Source organism: Dama dama, chromosome 10 (assembly GCF_033118175.1).
Source record: "Dama dama isolate Ldn47 chromosome 10, ASM3311817v1, whole genome shotgun sequence".
In the NCBI taxonomy this organism is placed as follows: Eukaryota; Metazoa; Chordata; class Mammalia; order Artiodactyla; family Cervidae; genus Dama; species Dama dama.
The window spans coordinates 38,295,170-38,323,149 of record NC_083690.1 but is presented as its reverse complement, the minus strand read 5'-3'; the positions used below and the strand labels follow the sequence as shown (position 1 = coordinate 38,323,149).

At 58.7% G+C, this 27,980-nt stretch overlaps 1 protein-coding gene across 7 annotated transcripts; it reads right to left on the bottom strand.

Moving 5' to 3' along the window:
• Window positions 1-22: 22 nt before the first annotated feature.
• On the bottom strand, window positions 23-27,823 carry TECPR1 (tectonin beta-propeller repeat containing 1). 7 transcript variants are annotated; one of them, XR_009694507.1, is made up of 25 exons: window positions 23,553-23,693; window positions 23,060-23,199; window positions 22,644-22,766; window positions 21,299-21,816; window positions 18,755-18,929; window positions 18,532-18,632; window positions 17,239-17,340; window positions 15,931-16,076; window positions 12,957-13,270; window positions 12,488-12,633; window positions 11,874-12,029; window positions 11,311-11,460; window positions 11,065-11,222; window positions 10,122-10,249; window positions 9,205-9,307; window positions 5,391-5,487; window positions 5,237-5,316; window positions 4,568-4,624; window positions 3,995-4,175; window positions 3,565-3,700; window positions 2,736-2,828; window positions 1,936-2,042; window positions 1,665-1,784; window positions 1,102-1,499; window positions 23-496 (listed from the first exon to the last, which is right to left on the bottom strand). XR_009694507.1 is itself a non-coding variant. In XM_061153697.1 (25 exons), the coding sequence occupies exons 2-25, from the start codon at window positions 23,775-23,777 to the stop codon at window positions 1,356-1,358; spliced, it is 3,351 nt and encodes a 1,116-aa protein (XP_061009680.1). In that variant the 5' UTR covers window positions 23,778-23,788; window positions 27,721-27,823; the 3' UTR covers window positions 23-1,355. The 7 variants fall into 7 exon arrangements, 4 of the variants coding, with proteins under 4 accessions (XP_061009680.1, XP_061009679.1, XP_061009681.1 ...); XM_061153697.1 differs by adding an exon at window positions 27,721-27,823 and having other exon boundaries at window positions 23-1,499; window positions 21,691-21,816; window positions 23,017-23,199; window positions 23,553-23,788; XR_009694508.1 differs by lacking the exon at window positions 23-496 and adding an exon at window positions 2,194-2,263 and having other exon boundaries at window positions 1,360-1,499.
• Window positions 27,824-27,980: the final 157 nt, after the last annotated feature.

Below are 27,980 nucleotides of genomic sequence, written 5' to 3'. Positions count from 1 at the left end.
ATAATTATCATGTCCTTGATACTCTGGTGTTAAGTTTTTATTGAATAAAGCATCCAAGGAATCGAGATGGTTCAGTGATGCTGAGCTGGGTTGGGGGTGGGGGAAACGGGCGCCCTGGAGAAGGGGGTGGGTGAAACCAGCAATTCACAGCAGAGCAACAGGCGCCACTGTAGAAGCCGTAATGCCCACTTGGAGAGATTTTGACGACTTGAGTGTAAACAGACAAGAGGGCACCAACCCTTCACGAGCTTTCCCTGGGTGCTGCCCCTGACTCCCGCCTCCTGGTCCCAATTTCAGGCGACCCGGCAGAGGCCGCCAGCTTTCCTCCAGTGCCCCCCGCGGAGGGGACCCCAAGGGACACCTCCTCAGAGTCAGCTTCTGGGTAGCAAACAGGAGGCAAAACAGCGCACCGCCGAGCCCCTCCGGTGGGCCTACCAGGGCAGCCGGCGGAGTCGGCTCATCGGGGTCTCAAAACCAGCAGAGACGGGATGTGGGTCTGCACGAGTCAAATCACCTGGTTGTGGGAGGCTGACTTGAGGCTTCAAGTGTGCCCCTTTTCTGATAAAAAGCAGCTGTACGCTGGGAGTGGGGTCGCTTGGGGGCAGGGGTGCCTCCCTAGGACTCGGCTCAGGCCTGCCACCTCCAGGCTCCTCTTGCTGGCCCTCTACCCACCCCACCCTCTGCAACAGGATCTGCCGTGAGAGGAGCCCCCCCAGCCCCCAACCACATCTGGGGAAGGGCTGACCTTGCAACTGGACAGTGGGCCGGCCGTCCTCTGTCCACCCTGGGAAGACGACACCCCTCCCCAGCATTTATTTCCAACCCCTTCCTTAACTTAGGAAATGAAGTCCTATTTGCGAGCCCTGTTCTGAGAATTGATCGGGCCCAGGAAGGACCATCCTGAGCCCTGCTGCCCTTTTTCCTGGGGGAGGAGGAGGGTCCTGATGCCATTTGGGGCCACCCAGGGCCGAGGGGGCTCACTGGGCCCTCTTCCCTGGGGCAGTGTTCCTGGAAGGCTCCAGGCTCCCGCCCCAAGAGGCAGGAGGCAGAGGGGTGGGGGGCAGGCAGTTGAGGCCGTGGCAATGGGGGCCCACCACACACCCCACGTTCTCCCCACGGCCGGGGATGCGCAGCGTCCACAGAGCTTCACATTTCTGGGCTGTTTCAGGGCCCCCGAGGTGGCCGTGACCTCAGGCCAGGTTCTGCACAGAGTCTGGAGTCTGGGCCTGGCGACGCCACCCCCAGATCCATGTTTCAGGGTGCTCTGCCTGAGCATGGCTCCGACTGGAAGGCTCACATCAGCGTTGGTCCTCGGCACCCGGAGCCACAGCTGCTCCCAGTGAGGGGAGGCGGCCTCAGCAGCAGACGGGGCTGGGGGTCTCCCATGGGGCAACGGCCACGCTCGGGGGCTGCCCATTCTGCTTGCTGGCCGGCTTCGGGGATGAACTCCCGGGGGCCCTGGTGGCACTGGCCCGGATGGAGAGGTGATCCCAGCCCCCCTGGGAGAAGAGAACCGACTCACCCGGGGCCACGAGAGAGGGGGTCAAAGGGCAGAGACCTTCCCTCCAGGTGGCCAGACCCTCGGGCTCTGCCCAGGGCACCCCCCACCTGACCCCTGGGGGCCCGGAGTCCCCGGCTAGCACAGCCACCCAATGCCTGCTCACCCCGATGCCGTAGTCCCAGCCCTGCCCCTTGGGCTCCAGGGACTGCACGCCCGTGCGGCGACACACAGTTCCCCGGCTCAGGCTGTGGCTCCCCTGGACTTTGTCAGCGATGACCCAGACCTGGAACAGAGACCTGCTGAAGCCCACTCCCTCCCCCTCCTCGCGGCATGGGGTCCATGGGGACAGCAGCAGGGGAGACCAGAGCAGGAACCAGACCCCCCCAGTCCCCGCCCCCAGGGGGAGCATCCACCCTCCATCCGTTTCCCCAGACCTGGTCCAGGGGCCCCACAGACACATGGCGCACGTTGTTGGACACGTGCTCCCAGCTGTCGCCCTGCGGGTGGCTGGGTGTGACCCCCTGGCGGTACCACAGGTTCCCTAGGAGAGACACGCCAGAGACGTGAGACCCCGAGCGTCCTGACTCACTGCAGGGTCTGCACGGCCAGGAGGTCTGACCGAGAGACGGACGGGCAGGGTCTCCCTCTCCATCTGCCCACAGCCTGGGCCAGCCCTGCCCTCCCAGGCCTGCCTGCACCCCGCTACATCATCATCGTGCTGGACCGGGCTGGCACACTCGTCCTGTGTCCACGCATGAGAACCTGAGGACAAGGAGTTCTTTAAACAACACAGTAACTCGGCCTGGGATGAGAGCCTCGGGTTCCAGCTCCTCGCCTTGTTCAGCTGACAGCGACAGGCCAGGAAAGGGCGCAGGCGGAGCCGCTCGGAGGTGGCCTGGGGTGGGGGCAGGGGTGGCCCAGGCCGGGCAGGTGACCTCCGAGTCCCAGGCCCGGGTGGCACCATCTAGAAGATGCTCCTGGGCCGTGGCGCCGTGTTCTCTGCCCGAGACGCAGGCAGGCCTGAGCACCTGGGGTGGGGGCTGGTGCTCCCCACCCTGCATGACTCCGGGGGAAGGGGGGCCTGTGGGAAGGCCGACCTCAGACTGGCAGCTCTCATGGGGCTCAGGAAGGTCTTGTGCTGGGGCCTTGGTGGGCAAGGGTCTGGTCTCATCTCATTGGGGTGCTCAGGGAACCCCCCTCCCCAGGTGACCCCTGGCGATCAGAAGCCACTTGCCATTTTCGTCCAAGGCGAACACTGAGGTATGCCCCGCGGACACCTGCTTCAACCTCTGTTTGGGAGGAGGCGGGATGTGGTACCAGCAGTCGCCTGCGGTGGGAGATGGGTTGGGATGGGGCCTGGAAGCGGCACATCTGGCCGCCTCTGCAGCTCTCAGGGTCGAGCGCGTGCAGCCGACCCCAGTCCCCAGACCAGGCGGACCACACCGGTGACAGAGCCCTGTGGGAGCTGACCTGGGTCCGGCTGTCCCTTCAATGCCCTGGCCTGCCCGGGCCTTCCCCAGGCTGCGGCAGCCTCTGATCGGCTGCTGGCCCTAACAGGGACGGGGACGCGGCCGGGCTTGGGGTGGAAGCCCAGCCACGGGCTGCTGTGCGCACCCACTGCCCCAGGCGGAGGGCAGAGATGCACCAGCCGCCACACACCCATCAATCCCTGTGCCGGACACTGTCCAGATGTCTAGCCAACAACAAGCCTGCACGGCCTTCGCTCCTGGAGGACAGTCAAGGTGGACACTGTGGATGGGCCACGGGGGGCGCCCAGGCAGGCCCCCTGAGGGGCAGGAGGCCGGGGGTGGTGAAGGACAGCCCCGTCACCGGTGACCACCCCTGGGTCACCCCAGCAGAGGGGGCGTGGACGCTGGGGGTAGCCCAGCCTGGCCCCATGCCGGGTCCACAGGCAGCACTCGGTAAATGCTTGTCAAATTAAACGGAGACCCGTCAACCGACTTCCCCCGGAAGCGGAAGTAGCCGTAGCCGCCCCCTGGCGCCCATCACAACATGGCGGCGGCGGCGGGCGCAGAGGGTCCGCCTGAGGCGAGGGCTCTCACCATTGGGCCTGGAGGGGGACACGGAGCTGCGGTAGAAGGCGGAGCCGTCCCTCGCCACGGCCCACACCTGGTAGCAGGCGCCGATGGAGACGGAGGTGAAGGGCTGGTCGGTGCCCACGTGCATCCAGCAGAAGCCCTGAGGTGAAGGAGCGACGCTCAGTGCTGCCCCGGTCCGGCCTGTCGCCCGCCCGGCCCCGGGGCGGACAGTTCCTCACGCCAACCTCGACCTCAGCTCCAAGTGCCCGCAGGCGTGGAGACCCCCTCGGGCCACGTGCGGTGTCCGCCGGGCCCAGGGACCGTCCTGGTCAGGCCCAGGGAGGCCGGAGCCCAGCCCGACTCCACGGCGGAGCCATGTCTCGGTGAGAATCCGCCCGAGCCCCGAGGGGGCAGCGGGCTGGGCAGGCCCTGGGTTCCCCCACGGGGTGCCCACCTCGGGGTTGAGCTCGGACACACCCAGACGGCACAGCACGTCCCCCTTGTCACTGACGGCCCAGAGTGCAATGTTCGGCCCGCTCCCCTGGGCGCTGGGACTCTCGGGGATGATGGACACGTCCCTGAGGGCCACTGAGGTCACCTCGAGCCAGGGCCCGCTGGTCACCAGCTTGCACTTTCTGAGCGGCAGACAGAACAAAGCCCTGGTCACCCTGGTGGTGCTGGGAGCCCCAGGGCCACCCGCTCTGGACAGAAGGGAGCAGCCAGGCCCCTGACCCCGACAGGAGCCGCTGGGCACCACCCTCCTGTGCTATCTGCCCCTGCCCTGCCCCCACTCCAAGCCAGGGCCCCCCCCAACCCCCCAGGATCCTGCGGGCCCTGCCAATGACATTTCTCTTATTTGTTCTTGAAAACAAACCCTTCAGAAACAGCCCTGGGAGCCCGGGGGCACTTCCTGGGCTGACATTTATTTTGATCCTGTTTTCTCCTCCCCAGTTGTAAATTTCCCCTTTCTTCCCCTCTTCCAGCAGGGAGGGGCGCGGCCACACCCCCCAGTTACCTGCCTTCTCACCTGGCCCAGCACCTTCTCCTGACGAAATCCTTCATGGTTTTGTACTTGTGGTACGAGCTGCAAGAGGAAAAAGCTGAAGTCAGCACCATTCTGTGGAATTTTCTGGAAAGCGACGCTGCACATGCATTCCTTCTCCCAGGCCCTCAGTGTGAGCTAAGCAGGGGCAGCAGGTAATATAGGACACCATCCTCCTGCTTCAGTGGCCTCTAGCCCCACCCAGGCCTCCCTCGGGAGGGGGTCTTCCTGGGGTCAGGGTCTCCCTGGGGCTGGGACCTCAGTGAGGCCTAGACATGGCAGCCACCTGCGGTGGCCGGGGTGGGGGGCGGTGTGGGGGACAGTGGTTTCTAGCTAAGGGGCCTCTGAGCCCTCCCCATCCCAGGCCTCATATTGCTCTTCTGTGAGCAGTCAAGTTCAGGGCTTGAGGTCAAAGGGAAGGCTCAGATCAGGATAAACCTCCTCCCCATCAGATGTCATCTGCTCAGAAGCCTCGGCACAGGCTCTGGCTCGGTCTTTCTCGGCTCCGTCCTCCATCTGAACATGACTCGTGTACCGTGAAGGGCCTGCGCCACTGGGCAGGGTGGAGGGGCTTCGACTGACTTTGCCAGGCCTGACGTGTGGGGCCCCAGCCCCCCTGAGGGCCCCTCCCCAAGGAGAGAAAGAGACACTCACGCGGGGAAGTCACTGGCGTACTGCCACCCCTCTGGGTCCGTGCCGCCAGGGACGCTGAAATCCACGAACCAGTCAGAAACCTGGAGGAACAGGTGGGTCGGTGTGGGCAGACCCCCTACTGCAACCTCTGCCCCACCCCCAGCCCGGGGCTCACCCAGGTCCACTGCAGGGACGGGGGCTTCGTGCTGGCCTTGGTGCACTCCTGCAGGCCCGTGGCGTCACTCCACATGTACCGATCAGTGGGCAGACCCCTGCGGGGGACACCAGGGGTGAGGTGACGCCAGAGAGAGGGGAACACAGCACCGCCACCACCCACCGCCCAGGTGCCTGCATCTCCTGCAGGGAGGGGTGGGGTGGGCAGAAACAGAAGGAGCTCCAGACACCAGACAGCCAGACCACCCACCTGGGGCCTGTGGACCCCACCCTCCTTCTTTTGCGTTGTGTGTGGTCGTGTCCTGTGGGCATGACCTTATTTGGAAAGGGGGTCTCTGCAGAGGGCGTGGCTGAGATGAGACAGTTACTGAGTGGGCTCTACTCCACTATGACAGCGTCCTTACGAAAGGGGAGATTGGGACCCAAGCTTCCCAAATCAGGAAGCTGATGTGAAGACCGGGAGAAGGCCATGTAATGACTAAGTGATGCCGCCACCAGCCAAGGGAGTGCCTGAGGCCCCTGGAGCCAGGAGGGAGACTTGAACAGATCCTCTCCATGGCCCTCATGGGGAAGAGACCTGCTGACACCTGACTCAGGCTCCGAGGCCTCTGGAACCTAGAGGATGGACGTCTGCTGTTTGAGCTGTTGGCCCGTGGTGTTTTGTTACAGCAACACTGCCTGACGGACACTCCCAGCACACACAGTACAGGGTGGTCTCCCCGGGTGGCTCTGAGCCGGGGCAGCCCAAGGACCAAGCGGGGAGTGAGGAGGAAGGGCAGAGGCAGGCAGGTCAGCACCCTGTGTGGACCCTACACACAGCTGAGGCAAAGGTTTCCAGAACACATGCAGGCAGTGTGTATAAGCTGCCTTAGAAGAGCTCAAACCCTGATTTCCTGAGATGAACAGACAAGACACAAATATTTACACATGAGGAAATCCTTGAAACTGTCCGTACGAAAGGTCACAAATGGTCTACACATCCACGACTGAGGAGAGGTTAGATAAGCCTGTCCACCCTCAGGGATTGAGTGGAGGCTGTCACCCACCATCTCTACGTGCCTGACTGTACCCCTTGCTGCCCCCGCTACCAGCAAATGCAGGCATACAGGGACGGGCAGAAGGAGAACTCTGAAATGCTGAAAGTGGTGGCTATCTGGTTGGTGGGATTAGAGTTTTTATTCTTCGTGTTACTTCATATTTCTTTTCATCAGTTTGAAAAAACAAGAAATAAAAAGGTCTGTGCCAGTTATTTTAGTATCAAAAATATGAACCACATAAAAATAGCATTTTTAAGACCATATAAAAATATAAAAATACCATTTTTAAGATATCAAGACCCTCATCTCGTAGAAAATCACAAAATGTTATTAAAAAGAAATTAAAAATCTACATAGGACTTCCTTGGTGATCCAGTGGTTAAGAATCCTCCTGCCAATGCAGAGGACAGGGGTTTGAACCCTGCTGTGGGAAGATTCCACATGCCATGGGGCAAATGAATCCACTTAACCACAACTACTGAAGCCCATGTGCCTATAGCCTGGGCTCTGCAACAAGAGAAGCTAGCGCAGTGAGAAGACCGCACCGCAATGAAGAGTAGCCCTGCTCACCAAAGCTAGAGATAGCCTGAGCACGGCAATCAGGATCCAAGCACAGCCAATAAATAAATAAAATTTAAAGATCTACGTAAATGAACACCTGAGTTAGAACAAAGGTGGCTGTTGTGATGCAAAGGAGAGGGATAGTCTTGTCAATACACGGTGTGGGTCACTGGATAGTAAAAGACGAACAACACTTGATGCCTACCTCACTACATACCAACTAGTTCGGGTGAGGGGGTTCTAGACCTAAGTGGATAAGACAGAGGAGTAAAGCTTCTAGAACAGGCTGGACCAATCATGTCCCAGGGGCCTAATCACAACTGTCAGCACAGCCTACAAGATAAGGGTGGTTTTTACATTTTAAATGGTTGGGGAAAAAAGGACAATGCTTTCATGACAAGTGAAAATTCTATGCAATTCAAATTTGTGTCCAGATGTAACATCTCACTGGGACAGTGATGCTCATTTGTTTCTGTGACTGCTTTCAAGAGACAGCTGCAGAGCGAGCTGTTGTGACACACACCCTAAGGCCCGCCACACTTCAGCTATTTACTGTCTGGTCCTTTATAGAAAGTCTGCTGACTGCAGTTCCAGAGATAGGAGGATGTATTTATTCCCTTAGGGTTAATGAGATTTCTTAAGAGGGTTTTTGTATGGCTCCATTTTTACATAAAAAAAAGATCATTGGACTACATTTAATAATTAAAAGTTCCTGCTTATAGGGTGAATATGTAACAAAGGGCTCACACCTTCATATATAAAAGAGCACTGGCAAATCGATAAAAAGATCAACAAAAGCGCAGGACAAGGACTCGAAGGGGCATTTTGCAAAGGAGAAAGTATCCAAGTGCCACGTATGTGACAGGCCCTTTGCCCATTTAGCTGCCAGGAAACAGCAACTGGAAACAGGAGACACTACTTCATGGTCACCAAAATGGCTGCAACACAGAAACAGCAAAAATGTGGGGGCATGCCCACTTCAGAGAACTGGCAGTTCCAACATCAACTGGGTGGACGGCAACACCACTAGGCCCCCACAGGGTAAGGGACACTGTTCGCAGCAAAACCACCTCACCTCAGGCCGCAGCCACACCGGGCTTCTGACTGACTGACTACAAACAAGGGCTCCCACTACCTCAGATTCGATAATCTGCTAGAATGACTCACAGAACTCAGGAAAGCTCTCTCCTTATGAGAGAACTCTTGTAGTTTTATTATACGGGGGCCAGTGGAAAGAAGAGACCCACAGGGCAAAGTCTTTCCGGGAGGCTCCCCAACGCTGAACTTAGATAAGGCTGCTCTGGCCGCTGGAACTCACGCAACGGCTTTAAGGGCTAAGAAACATCACAACTCGTTTACTTTTTAAAACAAGCAAAAGAACATATCCCAGGAAGAGTATGAGAAACATGTTTCTATGTTGAGGAAATAAGAAGAGGCATACGATCTAGCTTTTCTAGTGTCTCCACTTCTGTCCCAGACACAGTGCCACTCTCTTGTCCCAAAGCCTCACATCTGAGGAATTAAAATAATTTCGGTGAAGGCTGCAGTGTTCTCAGTAGCTTCCATTAAGCAAAACTTTTAAAAAAAGTTAAATTACTCCCCTCTTCCCCCTAAAAAACACCAGATGGGATGGGGAGGGGGTGGCAGTGTTTTATTTCTTGACCCTGGTAGTGATTACATTGGTGTTTGATTTCTGATAAGTCAGTAATACACAGGCTTCCCAGATGGCACTAGTGGTAAAAACCCACCCTCCTGCCAATGCAGGAGTAGATGTGAGTTCAGTCCCTGGGTCAGGATGATCCTTTGGAGGAGGGCACGGCAACCCACTCCAGTATTCCTGTCTGGAGAATCCTATTGACAGAGGAGCCTGGTGGGCTACAGTCCATGGGGTTGCAGAGTCAGACACGACTGAAGCGACTCAGAACGCACATACACAGTGATATACATGGACATATCTACGTTATGTCTACATGTACTTCGATAGACACATCTCGCCACATGTATGTATATGCACATTTCATGAACTTGATATATGTTATGCTCTCCATAAGTGAGTTTTTAAGATATATGTTATACTTAAAGATTCATGGGGGAAAAAATCCTGTAGGCAGTTGGATCCAGCTAGTTCCACGTTGGGGGCTGGACGCCAGCTCTCCCACTACTTGGGATGCGGCTGTCCAACTGGGGCCTGCTTCTGCAGGCGCCCATGTGGCCTACCTGCTGGTGTAGCCCGTGACGGGGTTCCAGCGCTGGTTCTCGTAGACGCGGACGCACTTCACGTCCCACTGTGTGAAGACGTTGCTGGTGCTGCTGGCCAGGCCTGGGGCGAGAGGAGGTGGTCAGACCTAAGCCACACCTGCTGCCCGCCCACCCGGCCCGGTGAGAGCAGGCGGGCGGGCAGCCCGGGAGGGCTTGGTGGGCCGGCTGGGTGTCTCTCCTCCTAGGGGGCAGATCACCTGCCCCTCTTCTACTGGGTACACCTCTTACCCCTTCCATCTCACTTACCTGGCACCCGGTGGGTGTGAGGGCCCCTCAACTCCTTACTAAGGTGCCTCGGACCCATCACATGACCTTCACGAACCCCATGTTCTCATTTGTAAGGTGGGGACCAAGGGAATTCCTGCCTCACAAACGGATGCCATTAAGCCTGTGCAGACGTGTGTTCCAGCGGTCTCTGGACCACACTTCCACAGGGTTAACTGCCCTCACTGTGGGGTGTGTGGGCCAGGGCGTGAAATGTCCCGTTTCAGGGTTTGCTTCTGCCTTCGTTTATCTGTAGGAGACACAGGGGCCCTGCCTCTGGGATGCAGGGAGCCCATGGGGGTTCAGCAATCTCTCACCCACTAAGGCACTACCCCCCCTAAAGAGGGACTGGAATTAGGCCTGGGAATCAAGAGACTGTGGTTCCCGCAGCTGTCCTTCTGAAACCTGCACGGTCTCCGGCTCAGCCATGGGTGCCCAGGAAGGCTCGTCAGAGGCCAGGCCTTTGTGGGCTCATGCCGTGTGCTTTGGCCCTGGGACTTGGAGGTTGGCAGAGATGAAGGTCACCCGTCAGCCGAGCGCCAGCACGGGGGCAGGGAAGCCAGCCGGGGATTAGAGCAGGGTGGGCCTGGGGGAGCAGGGCCCTCCTTCACCTTGGAAGCAGCCTCCGCCGTAGCCGCCCGTGTAGACCCAGGCCGTGTGGTCGTAGCCGATGCCCCACACCACGCCCCGGCTGTTGGCTTCCACCACCCGCAGGTGGCCGCCTATCTGCCGCCAGAACCTGCAGTGTGAGGAGGGAGGAGGGCGCGTCCAGCAGGTCTCTCCAGCCTCGTCCCCTTCCCCCGCAGCCTTCCAGGGCTCCTGTTTGACTCAGCTTTGGTCTCCAGTGACAAACTCGACTGAGGACGAGGGAACCTGCCCGGCTTCCCTGGGGGAATTAACCAGCTAAGGGGGCCCAGAGCGGGCGCAGGAGCCGGTCAGGCCTGCGGTGGGCAGGGCCTTCAGGAGTCCCTGTCCGCGAAGCTGTGTGGATAACGGGGACGGTTGTGGGGAGTTGAAGTCAGCACCCCGAGTTCCTGCTCCCCGGGTCGGGGCGGGTCATGGTAGAGCAGGGTGAGCCACCACGTGGGCTGGCATGGTCTCCCGGATGCGGGGTGTGCGGCTACCGGGGTTGCCCTCCTGAGGGCGGAGGCCCTGCACTGTCACCAGAGGCTCGTCTGGGCCCCGGGCACACACGGCCACCAGAAGTGGAGAAGCAGAGGGCGAGCGGACGTCCCCTCTCCCTCCTGTGTGGGGCCCCGGCCTCACCCACGTGCCCCGGGTCCTCATGGGCTCTGGGTGACTGGGGAGCAGCAGCAGGACAGTCGGAGCCCTGCGTCCTCAGGACTCTGCTCACGCTGCCCCCCCGGGGGGCCTCACTCCACCTTGTGGTTTTAAATGCCACCTGTGGGCCACGCCTGCCTCACCCCCAGCCCCGCCAGGTTCCTGGGGCCCCCTTGGGGTCCTCGCACAGGCCGGGCCAGCGGGAACCCAGATCTGGGGCCGGACCAGCCCCCAGCTCCCAGCCCTCAGCCCAGTCGGGCGCAGCTGACTCACATCTGGTCGCAGGGCAGCCGGCGCTCGGGGGCCTCGAGGTCCGGGCCAGGCTCGCTCACGAAGATGTCTCCCTTGCAGGTGACAGACCAGATGGCCTGCGGGGAGGGGCGGCCGTGCAGTCTCCGGCTTTCGCAGCAGGACAGGTTGAGCAGGGTGAGCTGGCGAGGGGGGAGGCGGGTCAGCAAGGCTGGGCTGGCTCCAAGACGGTGGCCCCCGCCCCCACCCAAGGGACCCCCACCCACTCACCCAGTCGCTCATGTCCTGCTCGGTGGCGGCGGCCAGGCGCACGGGCCACCTCTGCCGCGTCCTCTCGGGGGTGTAAAGGGCAAAGGAGTGCTTGGCCTCGTTGAACACGGGGACCAGCGCCGTCACCTCGTTGAGGAACACGTGGATGTACTGCATGCAGAAGGCGGGGGTCAGTGGGACCCTGGGTGGAGGCCCGGCACCGTGGGGGGAGCCGAGTCAGAAGGCCTTGGGGGCCGAGGACGGTGGGGCTCAGTGCAGGTGGGAGGCACAGTCACTGTGGGGGGCTCGCTCCTGAGCAGAAACCTGAGTGACCTTGTTGATATTTAGAACTGGATTGATTTGGTTCAAACTGCAGCCCTGGTGGGAGGTTGACTCTGCCTCCAGAACCTGCTTCCTCATCTGGAACTCGAGGGCCGGCACACACCTGCCCCCACTGCCTGGGATGCGGCCACCAGATCCCTTCCCTGGAAGCCCCTCCCCTAAACACAGCACCGCCACCCCCACCTCCCTCCTCCCCTAGACAACCCACCCACCTCCCCGCCCCTCCACGACGCCCCGCCCACCTTTTTCTCCTCGTGAACCACATAGTAGATGAAGAGGATGCTGTCCTGGGCCCCGTCGTTGCCGGTGAGCTGCTCCAGGGCCACGTGGACGTCCACCCACTTGTGGGGTTTCCAGTCACACCACCACTGCAGGGCCCCGGTCTTCACCCACACAGACTGGGGCAGAGCCCGAGCACAGTGGGATGGAGTCAGAGGCGGGCCCCGGGGGCCCCCACACTCCAGCCCGGACCCGGGCCACCCTGGTCCCTTCGTTGCCTCCGGGGTCGCTCCACTCAGCCCTCCCGGCCCCCCCCCCCACCACTTCACCCTAAGGACAAAAGTGACACCATCAGACACCCACCAGGGGCCAGGCCCCAAGCCAGGGAGTTCTGTGAGTCTCGGGATCAGCACCGCTACCCCCTGAACAGGGTGGGGAAACTGAGGCCCGGGCAGTTCTGTGCCCAACCGCGTCACAGAGGAGTCAGCTGCAAGGCGGGGACCCACACCAGCCAAGACGGGGCCAGGTCCTCTGTGCCCGGAGCACAGTGGGGCCCGCACACGACTCTCCTCGGGGCGGGTGTACAGCAGGCGCTCAGCGAATGCCTGCTGGAGGAGGTGCCCCGGGCGCCGCGCACCTGCTCCACTGCCTGCTCGTAGTGCTGGAAGCTCTCCAGCTCCCGCTTGGTCCTTTCCGTGAGCTGCTGGAAGATCTGCTTCCGCCAGGCAGCGGTCTGGGCGGGAGTGATGGACAGCGAGAGCGTCTGCGCCGAGGGGGACAGGCCTGCCGGCCAGTCACAGCCTCAGGGCCGGGCTGCAGGCCAGCATCAGCCCTTTCTTTCCGGAAGGCTAGCATCTCTGTGAGATGTCCTGTGAGCCCTCCCTGCCATCGTTCACCCTGGTAGGGAAGCAGGCGTCCCCCCAGGTCAGCCCGGGATGGCCACCCCTGCTGGGACGGGAGGGGAAGGGCGCCAGGCCGATGCCCTTCCTTCTGACCACCTGACTCGTCGTGGAAGGCTCCAGAAAGACGGGCTGAGCACGGTGGGGGCGCCAGGCTTGCTCCAGATCCCCTGGGCCCCCTCTGCGGCGCTGGGCGGCCGCGCTTACCTGACTGGGCGGTGAACCACTTGAGCGTGGTGTGGGCCTCCACGGCGCAGCCTCCGCCCGACACCCAGGCCCACAGCGCGTGGCAGTCGGCGCTTTCGGGCTCCTCCAGGCCCAGCGGGAGGAGCGTCAGCGAGGACAGGTCGGTGGCCTCTGGAAAGTTGGCAGTTGCGTGGCTGGGCCCTTTCTTGGACTCCTTCCCACGCAGCCTGGCCGGGCTGGAGGCAGGGCCGGGGACCTCCCAGGAGGCGTCGGTGTCGCCAGGACCACAGGACTCTGCACTGCTCCTCACTTCGTTGCCAAAGAAGCAGCCAGCGCTGGAAGGAAGGGGGCAGACCTGTGACTCCCTTGGACACAGAATGTGTGACTCCTTGGGCAAATCAGAGCCTCTCTGCCATAGACACCAGTACCTGCCTCCCAGGGAGCGGGAACCCTGGGAACTTGAAAAGGTCTCTGCGTCACACCCAGACCAACCAAATCAATGTATCTTGGGTGGCGATCTGGCAGCATTATGGCTTTTTTATTGTAAAAACATGGGATGTAAAATGTACCATTTAAAATTGTGAAATGCAGTGGCATTAAGTACATTTGCAGTGTTGTGCAACCACAACCAACTTCCAGAACCTTCTCATCACCCCGAATGGAAACTGTACCCATTAAGGAGTCACTCTCCACTCTCCTCTCTTCCCCCTAGCCTCCTGGCAACCAGTAGTTCGCTCAGTCTCCACGGACTCGCCTATTCCGGACACTTCATACAAATGGCATGGTCAGGCTGTGACCTTTCGTGACTGTCTGCTTTCAACTTAGTGTAATGATGGCAAGGGTCATCCCTGCTGTAGCGGGTGTCAGCTCTTCATCCCTTTTTATTGTTAGATAATATTCACTGGATGTATACACTGTTTTATTTATCCATTCTTCCACTGGCAGACATTTGAGTTGCTTCCATGTTTTGTCTATTGTGAGCATAAGGGGTGTATTAGTTGCTCGGTTGTGTCCAACGTTTTGCAACCCCCATGGGCTCTAGCCCACCAGGCTCCTCTGTCCATGGGATTCTCCAGATGAGAATACTGGAGTGGGTTGTCATTTCCTTCTCCAGGGGATTTTCCTGACCTGGGGATCAAACCTGCGTCTCTGCGTCTCCTGCATTGGCAGGCGAATTCTTTACCATTAGCAACACCTGGGAAGCCCATCAGTGTTGCTATAAATATTCGTGAACAAATTTTTGTTTAAACATCTGTTTTCAGTTCTTCTGGGCATCTGTCTAGGACTGAAATCACTGGGTCCTATGGTAACTGTCTTTACCTTCTTGAAGAGCTGCCACACTGTTTTCCAAAGTGGCCGCATCATTTACACCCCCAGCAGTGCAGGGCAGGAGGTTTCTGGTTTCTCCACATCCTGTCAACACTGTTTCTGTCTCTGTTTTCCAGCTGTTCTGGTGGGTGTGAAGTGGTATCCAACGTGTTTGTCTTTTTAATGTGGTTTTGTTTGCATTTCCCTCATGCCTCATGACGCGGAGCATCTTTTCCTCTGCCTCTGGGCCACTCATGTACGTACTATCCAGAAGTATCTATTCAAGTCTTTTTCCTCCCTACTTTAAAAAAAAAAAAAATTTATTTATTTGGTTGCCTTGGGTCTTAGTTGTGGCACATGGGACTGTTGATCATTGTGGCATGCAAACTCTGTTTTTAAGAAAATACTTATGTATTTGGCCGCGCTGGGTATTAGCTGCGGCCCACGAGATCTTCGTTTTGGGATCTCTGCTTGTGTCTCATTGACTCGCTACTTGTGGGATCCTAGTTCCTCAACCAAGGACTGAACCCACGTCCCGTGCGTTGCAGGGCAGACCCTTTACTGCAGGGGCACCAGGGAAGTCCCTCCCGGGCCCTTTTCAGTTGTTTTATCTGTTGTTGAGTTGCAGGAGCCCTTTATATGTTTTAGACAGTAGGTCTTGTCGTATATATGATTTCCAATATTTTCTCCCATCCTTTTGATTTTTTCATTTTCTTGAAGTGTCCTTAGAGGCACAAAATTTTCTTAAATGTTGATGAACTCTGACTTCTCTACATTCCCTTTAGTTTCTCGTGCTTTGGGTGTCATATCTAAGAAGCCATTGCCAAACCCAAGGTCACGAAGATCTGGCATCAGTGGTGTTGGAAGTTCTCAGCTGATTCCAACGTGCTGCCTCCTTCGAGAACTACTGGCTGAAGCTGAAACCAGCAGGTAAATGTGAGCAAACCCTGCCTGGCTGGCATCCCGACCCCTCTAGGCTGATGGTGCAGCTGAGTGCTGAGCGCCAGGCTGAGGGAGCGGAGGGTGAAGACCAGCGTCTGAGGGGGGCCCGAGCTGCAGACAGGATCGTGGGCCATGGCCGGGAGGGTGAGTGCGGGCAGCCCCCCGCCACAGAACAGAGGCGGCCCCGGCTGAGGCGCAGGGTCACCTGCCAGCGTTCCCCTGGCCAGTGGGCAGGGCTGGGCCTCGTCCCCCTCTCTGACCCCAGCGAGACCAGGGACCTTGCGAGAAAAGCAGAACCTCAAAAAGGAAGCTCTGAGGGCCGGGCCTGAGGATCCCAGGGAGTTAGGCCTCCAGGAGTTCTGGTCTCAGTCCGGGGCCTCGCCTCCAGCTTGAGACCCTGCACCTTCCTTCCCACTCTCCTCGGACACAGGGTCTGAGCAGCCCTGGAAAGGAAGCCTTTCCTCTCCCAGATCCTGAGGCTTCGAGACCAAAGGCCAGCCCCGCTCAGGCTGGCCCCAAGCCCCATGTGGACGGACGCCCTGGCCTCCCAGAGCTGCGCCTTCCCACCTCCCGCGCTCGGCTCTTGCCCTCGGGCCCAGCAGGATCCTGGCCCAGGAGAGGAGGCCCCACGGCCGTGGCGCTCGTGGGTCGGGCCTGGTTCTCTCCCGCCGGGGACGAGGCGGGCCAGCCTCCTCTGACTCCGTCCGCCCACCCGGCCGGCCCCGCCAAGCCCACCGCCCGTCACCTGAGGAGGCTGATGGAGCTGCCCGAGAGCGAGCGGTCGCCCTCCCGGCCGGCGACAATGGCCTTCCACATCTTCCCGCTGAGCTCGCTCTGGGTGACGCCCTGACGGAAGTACAGGGCCCGGTCCACGCAGCCGATGCCCCAGACCTGCGCGGAGAGGTACTGCTGGGCGGGCGGCGTGGAGCTCCCATCCTTCTGGGGGGCGGCGGGACCGTGTGGGGCGAGCACCCCGGGCGTCGGCTGGGGTGTGCCTGGGAAGGGGCTGGGGGCCATTGCTGAGTACAGGACTGGGATGCGGGAAGCGGAGCCCAGAGGGGCCGGGGCGGGTGCGTCTCCAAGTCCAGGAGGAGCAGGGAGCTCAGCCTGGCTCCACGACCTCAAGCCGACTCAGGGCTTTGGGGCACCAGGGTCCACAGAGGTGCCAGTGCCGGTGGGTGCTGTGTGGGGACGGACGCCCACCCGTGTCCCCATCCTCCGTGTGACATTTTGTGGGAAGGAAGCTGCTCCCCAAGTGAACCCAGAGGATGCTCCTGGTCTTTCTGAAGAGGCGAAATAACCTTGATTCCAATCTCATTTTTAGGGGGAAGATGGCTGGGCAAGCCTCCTGCCCTCTGTCTTTGGGCGCTGAGGAAGGTGGGTGTGTGGGCACCTGAGGGACCCAGAAGAGGGGCCCTGGCTTTGGGGGTGCCCTAAGGCAGAGCCGTGGCCCCAGGAGGCCTTGCTGTGGGGGTCGGGGCGTCTCTCTTACTTGGTCATGGCTCATGACCTCTGTGGTCACGCCTGTGGGCACCAGCGAGCATCCACCTCGCCCCCGCCCATGGGTGCCCAGCCCACCAGGGCAAGTGAGGAGGGTGAGTGGGCACAGGAAGGGCCACCGCCCCCGCACCCCGGAAGTGCTTTTAGAGCAATGGGAAAGGTGTCCCCTTCACCCTTGAGCCTTGTAAGCAGCCAAACCTCTCTGTCTATGAGGAGGAGGCTACCCTGCAGGAGCCATGCTCATGATGCTTAATGAGACGCTGCTGCTAGAGTTGGAAAATGTTTTGCCCTTTACCTGTGCGCAGATATTTCTCAGCATGCCTCCCAGTCTCCAGGGTGAACGCTCCCGCCCAGATCTGTGCTTGTGGCCACTGCTCTGGGGCTCAGCTGGAAGCGGCCTCCCGGCTGCCCTCGTGGGCCTGCAGCGTGTGCCCGCCCTAGACCCCTCCCCTAGCAGCCTCACGGGCAGGCCCGGTGGAAAGGGACGGTGGGGAGCAAGGGGGCACCCGCTCCGAGGCCGCCCCCGCTGACCTCGGCTCAGAACCACACACACCTGGTCATTGAGGCCCACGTTCACCATCATCATTTCTCCAAACATCTCGATCCAGCTGGTGCCACAGGGGTTGTGAGAGTTGATGCCTCTTCGGAACCAAACCTGGGAAAATAAAAAATAAACACACCTCCTTGGAGGGCCACTGAAATGCAAGGTTTTTTTTTAAGTCTCAGGAAGACCAAATGAGTAATTTGGTCCTCTGGTCCAGGCCACAGATGAGCACAGCACGCCATTCAGAAAGGATGCCCTCGGGCGTCGCCGGCGGCTCAGCGGTGAGGAATCCCCCTGCCAGTGCACGGGACACAGATGTGACCCCGGATCCAGGAGGATCCCACCTGCTGCGGAGCAACTAGGCCCACGTGCCACAACCACCGAGCCTGTCTCTCGAGCCCAGGAGCCACCCCTGCTGAGGCCCGTGGGCTCCAGGGCCCAGGCTCTGCAACGGGCAGTGAGAGGCCCCCGCACCAGGGCTGGAGGGCGACCCGCGCTCCCTGCAACTGGAGAAAGGCCCGAACAACAGCTGAGACCCAACACAGAAAAACAAATAAAGAATTCTTTTAAAAAAGGAAGAAAGGACGCCCTGGATGTGGGATTAGAGATCGTGGAAGCAACAAGAAAAGAGATTGTGAAAGCAACTCAAAGTAAGCTTATTTCACTGGATTTGCCTCCGATGAAGTAAAAATGAGTACGTCTGGACAGGACGGGGAATCGGTCAGTTAGCTGAGAGTTTGCTTCTGATATTTGGGATGCTATGGCCTGTTGAGAGATAGTCATTCTGTGCTTGGTACAGGGGTGCAGGCAAGGCACGGGTGGGGTCACCAAAGAGCTGAGATCGTCAGTGACAACAGCAGAAAAATTCACAGGGCTCAGCTGATGCCAGATGTGTTCTAAAGAGTATAATTTTATTTGTTTATTTTTTATTAGTTCATTTTTTAACTGTTGGCAGTGCTGGGTCTGTTTCCGTGTGGGCTTTTCTCTAGTCGTGGTGAGCAGGGCCTGTCTCTAGTTGCGGTACAAGGCCTTCTCATGCGGTGCCTTCTCTTGTGTGGGGCACGGGCTCTGGAGCTCGAGGGCTCAATAGTTGTGGCCCACGAGCTTAGCTGTTCTGCATCATGTGGGATCTTCCCGGATCAGGGATCGAACCCATGTCTCCTGAATGGCAGGAGAATTCTTTACCACCAGGCCACTAGCGAAGCCCTGAAGAGTTAAGACCACATTCACAAGGACAAAAACCCACACAACCCTCAACATTAAACCGAGCCCTCGGACCCTGCCTCAGGGACCCTGTCTTACCTTCCGGTCCTTAGTGACGGCCCAGACCACGCAGACTCCCGTGGAGACATGCAGGATCCCGTTTTCAGATGTGGGAGGCTCCACTGTGGACCAGGAACTTCCTACCCGGCCCCAGGAGGAAGTGCAGGCAGCCCCCATCACTGGGAGCTCGGGTTGGGGGTGGGGGGTTGAAGCCGGGCGCCCCCTGCCCGCCTCTCCCAGCCCAGCGCGCAGAGCCGCCCACCTTTGGGGTTGTTCCTGTTGATTCCTTCCCGAACCAAGGCCTGGCCCTCCCAGAGCGTCACCCACAGCAGGTCGTGGGGCCCACAGCTGATCTGAACCGCCTCCCCGGGCGTGTCTACCAGGGACCACGACGAGCCTTCGGGGTTGTGGTGGCTGACATTCTCTCTGTACCACACCTGGGAGGCAACGGATACCAGCAGGGTCAGGCCAGGGCTCCATGCCGGGGTTGGCTTCCAGAGCTCGGCTGTATCTGCACCAGCCTGTGCACAGCCCAGGTGTGGGGGTCTCCAGAGGACCAGGGGTCTCTAGGGGACCACCCAGATCTCCCTCACCTTGCCCCCGCTGCCATCCAGAGCCTTGAGCCAGATTAGATGTCTCCTGCCTATGCTAGAATATGCAACACTGACACGTGGATTTTGGCAGTCCCAGGGGACAGACCTCCTTTGTCACCTGCTTGACTTGCGGTAACTCCAGCCCTGGCCTGGGTATCCTGCGCCCCCTAGTGGCCAAATGCTCTCACCACACCTGTCTCTAAGAGAAGCAGGGGGCTGGATGGCTAGAAAAGAAAACCCTTAAGCCTCCTTTTTAGGAATGTCTAAAGCTACAAGGAGATCAAACCAGTCAATCCTAAAGGAAACCAATCCTGAATATTCATTAGAAAGACTGATGCTGAAGCTCCAATACTTGGCCACCTAATGCGAAGAGCTGACTCATTGGAAAAAGACCCTGATGCTGGGAAAGATTGAGGGCAGGAGAAGGGGACGAGAGAGGACAAGATGGTTGGATGGCATCACTGACTCAGAGGACATGAGCTTGAGCAAGCTCCAGGAGATGGTGAAGGACAGGGAAGCCTGGTGTGCAGTAGTCCATGGGGTCGCAAAGAGTCAGACACAACTGAGAGATTGAACAACAACAAAAAGTTCTTTGGGCTTCCCTGGTGGCTCAGATGGTATAAGAATATGCCTGCAATGCAGGAGACCTGGGTTCAATCCCTGGGTCAGGAAGATCCTCTGGAGAAGGAACTGGCAACGCCTGGTGGGCTACAGTCCATGGGGTCACAAAAGAGTCAGCTACAACTAGCAACTAACACTTCACTTCAAAATGTTCTTTGCAAGGACTGATGCTGAAGCTCCAATACTTTAGCCACCTGATGAAAAGAGCTGACTCACTGGGAAAGACCCTGATGCAGGAAAGGTTGATGGCCAAAAGAGAAGGGGGCAACAGAGGATGAGATGGTTGGATGCCATCACTGACTCAGTGGACACGGATTTGAACAAACTCTGGACAGGGAAGCCTGGTGTGCTGCAGTTCACAGGGTCCAAAGAGTCAGACAGGACTTAGCAACTGAGTAACAACAGCAAAATGCTGTTTCTGTCCTTAATCGGATGACAGGGAGCATAATCAGATATTTAAGATGGAACCACCTGGTTCTGTTGTCTAAATTATGTGGCTCGTTTCATCTGGAGGGGACAGCATATCTCTGTGGTCCAGGAGGGCTGAGGTCCAAGGCCTTCCAACCCTGTCACCTCACCTTTTTTAAAAAAAATTCTTTATAGTGAGATTTATTACTCATTAATTTTATTTATAAACTTTAAATTCTATGCTATCTCTGCAGAGTAACATTTTTGAAATATATAACATCTCACTCATGATAATGAATAAAACCTTTCCAGTGATTTAGTATAAACAGTATTTTCCAACGGAAAAAAGGGACCCTGGAGTGGATAGGTTCTAACTCTCTCACCATTGCCCACATGCATTCTGGGTAATGTGCCCTATTTGCTGGGTGCTTCTTCAGACAGCTTATCCAGTGACTAAACCAGTGGCTGGATCCACGGCCCCGCACGCTGCAGAACCAGTCCCAGGCAGCCCCGCTCCTGCTGCCTGCTGGTTTTGACCCGACTGTCTGCCCAGCTTCTCCCAAAGCCCAGGTCCTGGTTCCACCTTTAATGGACCGCAGGAGTGCCACAGGAGTGCTGGCTCGTACCCGGCACGGCTCGCAAACCCATTCTTCCCTCTCTGCATCCAGGTGGCCCCTCAGTGGTGCTCCGTCCAGCCCAGCTCCCCAGCACCCCGCAGTGTGGCTCAGAGAGCACCACCACGGGTGGGCTCAGCCTGGAGGCGAGCCTGACAGACACCCGCTGGGACTGCCCTGAGCCGTCCAGAGGTCTGTGATCGGTCTGTGTTCAGAGTGCCAAGGAGCCACAGCGTGAGACCGCCCGCACCCAGGACCGTCGGCGTCGCTGTCACTGCTGCTGTCGGGTGGGTGTCATTTCTTTCAGTCACATTTCTTAGATCACAGGCTCCCCAGAGAAGGCTCTCCTCTCCTGTCTGAACATCCCCCCCATCCACCCATCTATCCACCCATCCATTCACCTAGTAATCCACCATCCATTCACCTATCTAGCAACCCATCTGCTCATCCACCCATCCACGCATTCATCCACCTAACTATCCATCCACTTACACACACACCCCCACCTATCCACACCCCTACCCATCCATCCACTTATCTACCCATCCTCCCCACCCACCCTTAATGTACCGGAGACTCTGCTGTGTGGGAGGCTCCACAGGTCAGTGGGAAGGGAGCCGAGTCTCTCTCTGAGGAGCCAAGCCTGATGCGACCAGCCCAGGGTGGGCACCGACCAAGGCTCCAGGTGCCCGGGGGGGACAGGCCAAGACCAGGCATGCGCGGGAGCTCAGAGGCTTCTGGGAGGACGAGGACCCAGGGGGTCCCAAGGACAGCAGGGTCGCAGGAGGGGGTGCTGTGGGGACCCCAGCGACATGCCACCTGCTCAGGCAGCCCCCGCTGCTGGGACGGGACGTGAGGAGGAGGGCCCGGGGAGAGCCCGGCTTTGTCCACCCTGGGAGGCTGGCAGGGGCAGCCTCTCCCGCACCAGCTCTGGGGGCGGCCTTTGTCCGCCGCCTCCTTACCTTGCCCTGCAGGGTCACAGCCCACACGGACAGGCGGCCCACGGGCTCGTCTGTGACCTCCCACCCGCCCACAGAGAGGTCGCTGAAGGGGTCGGGCAGCTGCTGGGGGTCGTCCTCTGAAGGGATCTGAAACAAGGATGTGGGAGGCAGGAGCCGTCAGTGCCCGTGGGTGCCTGGACTGGGGGCGGCGCTGGTCCGCTCCTGTGAGCCCCCACCCCAGCTGCCCCGCCAGCCCTCAGCACGCTGCCTTCTGTCCTCTAGCCCGGCCCCGCTGACCCCACAGGGTGGGCAGCATCGGGCGGAGGACCCCCTCTGCCGTGTCCTCCCCCCACTGGCCCCAGGCTGGGTTGCTGGCCCCGAGGGCTCATGTCAGCCCCCGCTTCACTCTGACTCCATCCGCCACGGAGAAGGAGCTGACCCCAGAACACGGCCATGGGGTGGGGGCTCCCGTGACCCTGGCTATCACCCTGCTGCCTGACTGCTCCCACCCCGGGGCCAGGCAGGCAGGCCGGCGGCCCCACCTTGTGGCAAGGGCCCTGCAGGGAGGTTGGCTGAGGGTCTGAGGCCTTCCTCTCATTCAAGGCCCCCGAGCACCCCAGTCTAGGCCTCACGTCCCTTGGTTGGTTTTTCTGGGTCACTGGAAAAATATAAGGGCCTGAGTGGCTCCCGCACGGGGTGGGGTGGAGGGCGGGGAGGAAGATGTACCCAGATCAAGTCTCAGTCCGGGACAGGGCAGTCCAGAGACCAGGGCAACGCCCTGCTGTGCTGTCCTGGGCCACAGTCTGGCCCGGTTCCCGGAGCGGCCACTTCCCAAAGGAAGGGACATAGGGTCACAGCATTCAGCACCAAAGGGAGTCAGAGGCCAGGCCCCAGGCTGGGCACACGGGTCCATGCGACCTTCCCCACCGCGGGCCTGCGGTCTACCTGCCCCCTGGTCCCGCGGGTCCCCAGACCTTGGCCCAGGTGTCCTGAGACTTGTATCTCCTGTACCGGATCCACCGCCGGCGCCGCACGCAAGAATTCCACTTCTTGTCCCTTGTGTAGGTGGCAGGGAAGTCGATGGCATACGTCCACCCCTGAAACATCAAGGTGGGGGTGGGGGGGCCTCTGGAAGTTTCCCAGGGAAGGACAGGAAAGAGCAGGGAAGGGGGAGCAGGACGGAAGAGGGGCGGGGAGGCAGCACGTGGCCTGAAGCGTCAACCCGTGGGCCCCGTCCAGCAAGCAGGGAGCATGCAGGGCCCAGGCTGAGGTCTGACACCACTGGGCACTGGGGACAGCACTTGGGGGGATGGGGGAGCCCCGCTGGCAAGACCCGAGTTCACCTACCCCTTTCTCGGTGGGTTCCCCTCCAAAATTCTCATCCACGTACCAGTCCGACTCCCACTCCCAATGCGGCGAGGGCAGCGCCACCCCATCCAGCGGCCGGTGCTGGAGCCCACTCACATCGCTGCATGGCCAGCGGTCGCTCGGCAGGAGCGCCTCGCAGAAGCCGCCCACGGGGTTCCAGCGCTGGGGGCCAGAGGCAGAGACAGGCCTGAGGCCTGTGTGGCAAGGGCCTCTCTGGGGTCAGCGGGGCCCTCACCTCCTCTCCAGGACAGGAAGTGAGCAGAGGGCCACCAGAACCGCACCCCAAAGGGCAGGGACCTGCCGCCCCGGGCGGCGGGGGGCACAGCCGTGCTGACCTCCCAGAACCCGTCCCTGTGCAGACCCGGCCGCGGCCTGGGTAAGGCCTGGCCGTGGCCTGGCTGCTGCGGCATGGCTGCTGCAGCCTGATCTCAGCAGAGTGAAGGAAACAGGCGGGAACTGGCCAAGCGTCGGGTGCGGGGCTGTCTCCCGGCCACCCCGCCACCCCTCGGACCTACCTGATTCTCATAGGCCTCCTCCTGGCAGCGGATAGGGACGTCGCTGGCACCCACAAGCACATACACCTGGTGGTCACAGGCGATGCCCCAGCAGCAGTCCCTGGCTGCGCTGACCCGCTTGAACTCCAGCTGGGCGTCCCTGCACGGCTCCCAGTGCTGCCCGGCCGTGGACAGCGTGAACACCCTCCCAAACAGGTCGACTGCCCATAGCACTGAGCTGGGCATGGCTGCGGGGGCTGAGGGGAGACAGAGGCAGGAGGGCAAGGTCAGCGGGCACGGCCGCTCCAGGACCCGGCCCTGGGGACCGCCTGGCCGGGCAGGGAGCCCTGGGTGACGATCTCTCACTGCAGGGGGCTGAGCACCCTCCCCAACCCCAGCAAAGTGGGGGCAGAGCTCAGCTTCAGTCCAGGTTCCTTTCTCTTCTTTGCCTTTTCTCCCTCTCACGATAAGGATTTTTTTTTCCCTCCAAATATACAAAAGGGTCAAGAGAAAAAAAAATGTACCATCCAAGTACCTACTGTCCCCAATTTAATGAATAATAATTCATTATTATTATTATTGTTTTTTAACAGTATAATATTATTATTATATGTTATAACATTATTGATAATATTATTGAGAATTATATTCGGTCATAGTTTGGATCTTTCTTGTCTAAAGAACAAATGACAGGCTGCAGATCTAATGAATCCTTGAGAGGCCTTCCCAGAGGCCCCACCCTCTGGTGCACAGGGACCCCCTCACGCGTCCTCCGGGTTTGGTAAGGGCGTTCGCACGGGCCTGGCACCCCAGCCAGAGTCCTGTGTGGTCCTGTAGGAGCCACTGAGCGGGTGGCAGGGATGGGAGGGGCCTGTGTTCACCAGCCGTAGGTGACCACCTCCCTCTGACCCTCTCCTCCTGCCATTCTCCACTGCTGTTCCTCCTTCTCTCCTCTCCTCTTCCCTTCTGCTTTGTGGAGGGTGTGCAGGCTCACGCCTGTGCTCTGCCACTGATGCGCGCAGAGCCCCGTGGGGCTCCTGGGCACAAGGCCTTTCTGTGTCCTCCATGTCTTTGACTACAGAGGATGGCCTTCATTCAGCCTCCATGACCTTCCCTGAGTTCCAAGGGGCAGATTCAAGCAGTTGGTAATTAGGGAAGGAGGGCCTACAAGACCAGGGAGAGAGTCCAGAGCAGCCTTGGGGCAAGGTCCTGGTTCCCCATCACACACCACAGGACCTTTAAGCTACCTTGCAGACGCTGAAACCCCCTGCAGGTGGGAGAAGTTAATGATTAACCATAGTATGCTGCCCACAAGCATGTAGACCCCAGGCCATTGGACCCAAAGGTTGATAATGCTGAAGGTTGATGGTGGTGGGGCTGAACTCACCACCAACCCATCAGAAGAATGTCCATGAGCTTACCACACCCTCTTTGGACAATTACTGTAAAACTTGTCACTACATTCCCCATGTCGGGACACATGTATTTGAGGGCATTTAGCCTGCTGTGGTTATCTTTGCCTGGCAAAGCAGTAAAGCTATCCTTTTTCACTTCACCCAAAACTCTGTTGTCGTTGTTCAGTTGCTAAGTTGTGTCTGACTCTGTGCGACCCCTGGACTGCAGCATGCCAGGATCCTGTCCTCCACTCTTGCCCAGAGTTTGCGCAAATTTATGTCCATTGACTTAGACATGAACCTCTCTAACCATCTTATCCTCTGCCACCCTCTTCTCCTTTTGCCTTCAGTCTTTCCCAGCATCAGGGTCTGTCTCCAAGATCCAGTGTGGCACTGGTGTGCAGAGAAGCTGAACTTTCAGAATCACCACTGACTGCCTCCCCCCGCCCCTCAACCGTGGGGCTGACGGGGCTGCTGCTCCCTGGGGTGTGACTCCTGGAGCCTTGGCAAGGCCACGTGGCCAGACCTAAGGCAGCAAGACAGAACAGCTGGATGGGGGCAGCTGGGGGAGTCACAGTGAGTGCCTGATGGAGCAGCCCCCACACCCAAGGCTGAGCAGTGCCTCCTCATTTCCTCTGCATCTCCCAGTGCTCTGCACAAAGTGAGTGTTTATTCAAAGTTACAGAAAATCACTGCCACCTACATTCACTGATTCCCTGAGCTAAGATGGAAATACGGTTCCAGGGAAGCCAAATGTCACAAATACTTCAGGTTAAAAGTAAGGTCCTAGGTCATGCTTCCCTGATGGCTCAGTGGTAAAGAATCTGCCTGCCAATGCAGGAGACATAGGTTTGATCCCTGGGTTGGGAATATCCCTTTGAGAAGGAAATGGCAGCCCAGTCCAGTATTCTTGCCTGGGAAACCCCATGGACGGAGGAGCCTGGTGGGCTCCCAGAGTCAGACACGACTTAGCGACTACACAACACCACAACAACAAAGCTTCTAATAGGTGGATAGGTATGCGATAAGGCAAGTATGTTAAGCTGTCAACAGTAGAATCTAGGTGGAAGGTGAGTTATGTGGGTGATTATTGTATAGTTCTTTCAATTTGACTATGTTTGACAATCCTCTTCATAAGTTGTTGGGGAAAAGTAAGAGTTTTACATAGGGGAAGGAGGTATGTCAGTTCCCATGGTGATTTTTTTTTAATTAAAAAAATGTTTTATTTATTACTAGGCTATGCCGGGTCTTAACTGCAGCACATGGGATCTTTAGTTGTAGCATGTGGGATGTGGGAGCATGGAGTCTTAGCCTTTGGGCCACCAGGGGAGTCCCCCATGGTGACATTTTAATGTAAACCCAGTCTTCAAAGACATTTCTTGGCTCACTGTACAAGTAACCCGTGAGGTCAAGCTCAGACTGCATCTTGAGCTCAATGAATGATGATGTTGAACTTAGATACACTTTCCTTCAGAGAAATGACTAAGTGGTCATTTCCAAACAGACATAATTGAGCCTTCTGGGCAGCTAACAGAAGACTCACCTGGGGGTGATGTCTGTAAACTCCATCTGGAGTGGAAAGTCCTGGTGCCCATCACTTCCCAGCTAAAGATGACAGGAGGTAGCCATCCCTGGTTAGTCCCACCTCCTTGGCCAGGATGTGGTCTCAATTTCTCATAAGCCAGTTTCTGGCTGTGAGGTGATGGGGTAACACGTCTAGGGACATTGGGTCACTGGGTCAGAGGACTCTTGAATGGTAGGTTGAAGCGTTGAGTGCCACGGTGCTGGGATTTCTTTGTTTTGTAGAAGTGAAGAGGTAGAGGCAACATCTCCCAAGAAAGTGACCTCCGATTCACCAAGAAATTCTGCACGATGATTTCCAGTTGGTGCCTCAGTCATTCTACTCAGAAGACTTGCTGGCCACCCTCAGAACCATCTGCCTCTCTGTGCAGTTAATTAACAGATTCCTTCAGAGAAGTGGAGGTACCCAAGGGAAGGTGGGGGTGGAGACAGTAGGCTGGGGTGTGGTAGAGGAAGGGACAGAGTCCCAAAGGAGAGCCTGAAGCATTTACTTCCCAGTCGACTTAGGACTGCTTCCTGCAAGGTTTTCTGCTGTGGGTTTTTTTTTTTTTTTTCTTTTTATCACACCCTGTCACACCCATCCCCTGTACAAACAGAGAAAACCCCTTGCTACTAAAGCAGCTCACTGCCTGACAATTGTGAGGGCTGCTGGGAGGCGATGTCAGGGTCAAAGAGGTGGGAGAAAACAGAAGGACATGCCAGGTAGTTGAGCCCTTCCTGAGGAACTGGGTCCATCCTCTCCCACATTTGGCAGCTCAGAAAATAGAAACTCCCTTGCCCCCCGCCGGCTCTCGGATCTGGGCGGTCAGCTTGATTTCATTCTCGTTCCCAGCGGCTGGGCGACAGGTGGGCCCCTTGCGGGGCCACTAGTAGCATCTCAGCGCCGGTCCCTGACCATCTGCCTGAGCTAATCCCAGGACAAGCAGCTTTGCTCTCATAACTGCCCACAGGAGGGGAAGACGGGCTCCTAGTAGCTCGATCCTCTACACCCGCCAGTCACTTCCCAAGTCACTCCAGGGCAGATGCTGGTTGGGGTGTCAGGTTGCGGGGGGGCGGGCCGGGGGCGGTGCCCCCGCGGTGCAGCAAAGAGCACCAGCACAGCCCCTTCCCCATTCCGCGCGCGTGGGACAAACGCAGTTGCTGCCTCAGCCGCCCCAACCTCTGCAGGAGGGACCGAGGCGCCCATCCCACCTCCCGGCCGCCTCTGCACTCACCTGCGGGAGAGGGGCACCGCGCTGGCGGGGTCGCAGCGATTGCTCCAAGGCGGCTGGAGAGCGGCCCGGCCCTCCCCCGAGGCGGAGGAGCCCGTGGGCAGGAAGCGGCATCCAGACACGCGCCCATTGGTCAGCCTTGCAGTGACGCAAAAGACCGCAGGCCCGCTATTGGCTGCGGCCTACTGTGTCATCACCCGGCCTCGGGGCCTCGGCGGGGTCGCGTGCCCGCCTACTTCCGGGGTCTGACTGAAGTGCTGCGA

Excerpts from the sequence above, each read along its gene's own strand:
- TECPR1 (XM_061153696.1), bottom strand. The coding sequence starts at position 23,105 with ATGGGGTGGCGCTGCCCTCGCCGCATTGGGAGTGGGAGTCGGACTG. Across the intron at positions 11,461-11,873 it reads TGGTTCACGAGGAGAAAAAG|TACATCCACGTGTTCCTCAA; the intron begins GTGGGCGGGGCG and ends TTCTGCATGCAG. Across the intron at positions 2,829-3,564 it reads GTCCCCCTCCAGGCCCAATG|GCGACTGCTGGTACCACATC; the intron begins GTGAGAGCCCTC and ends CTCCCACCGCAG.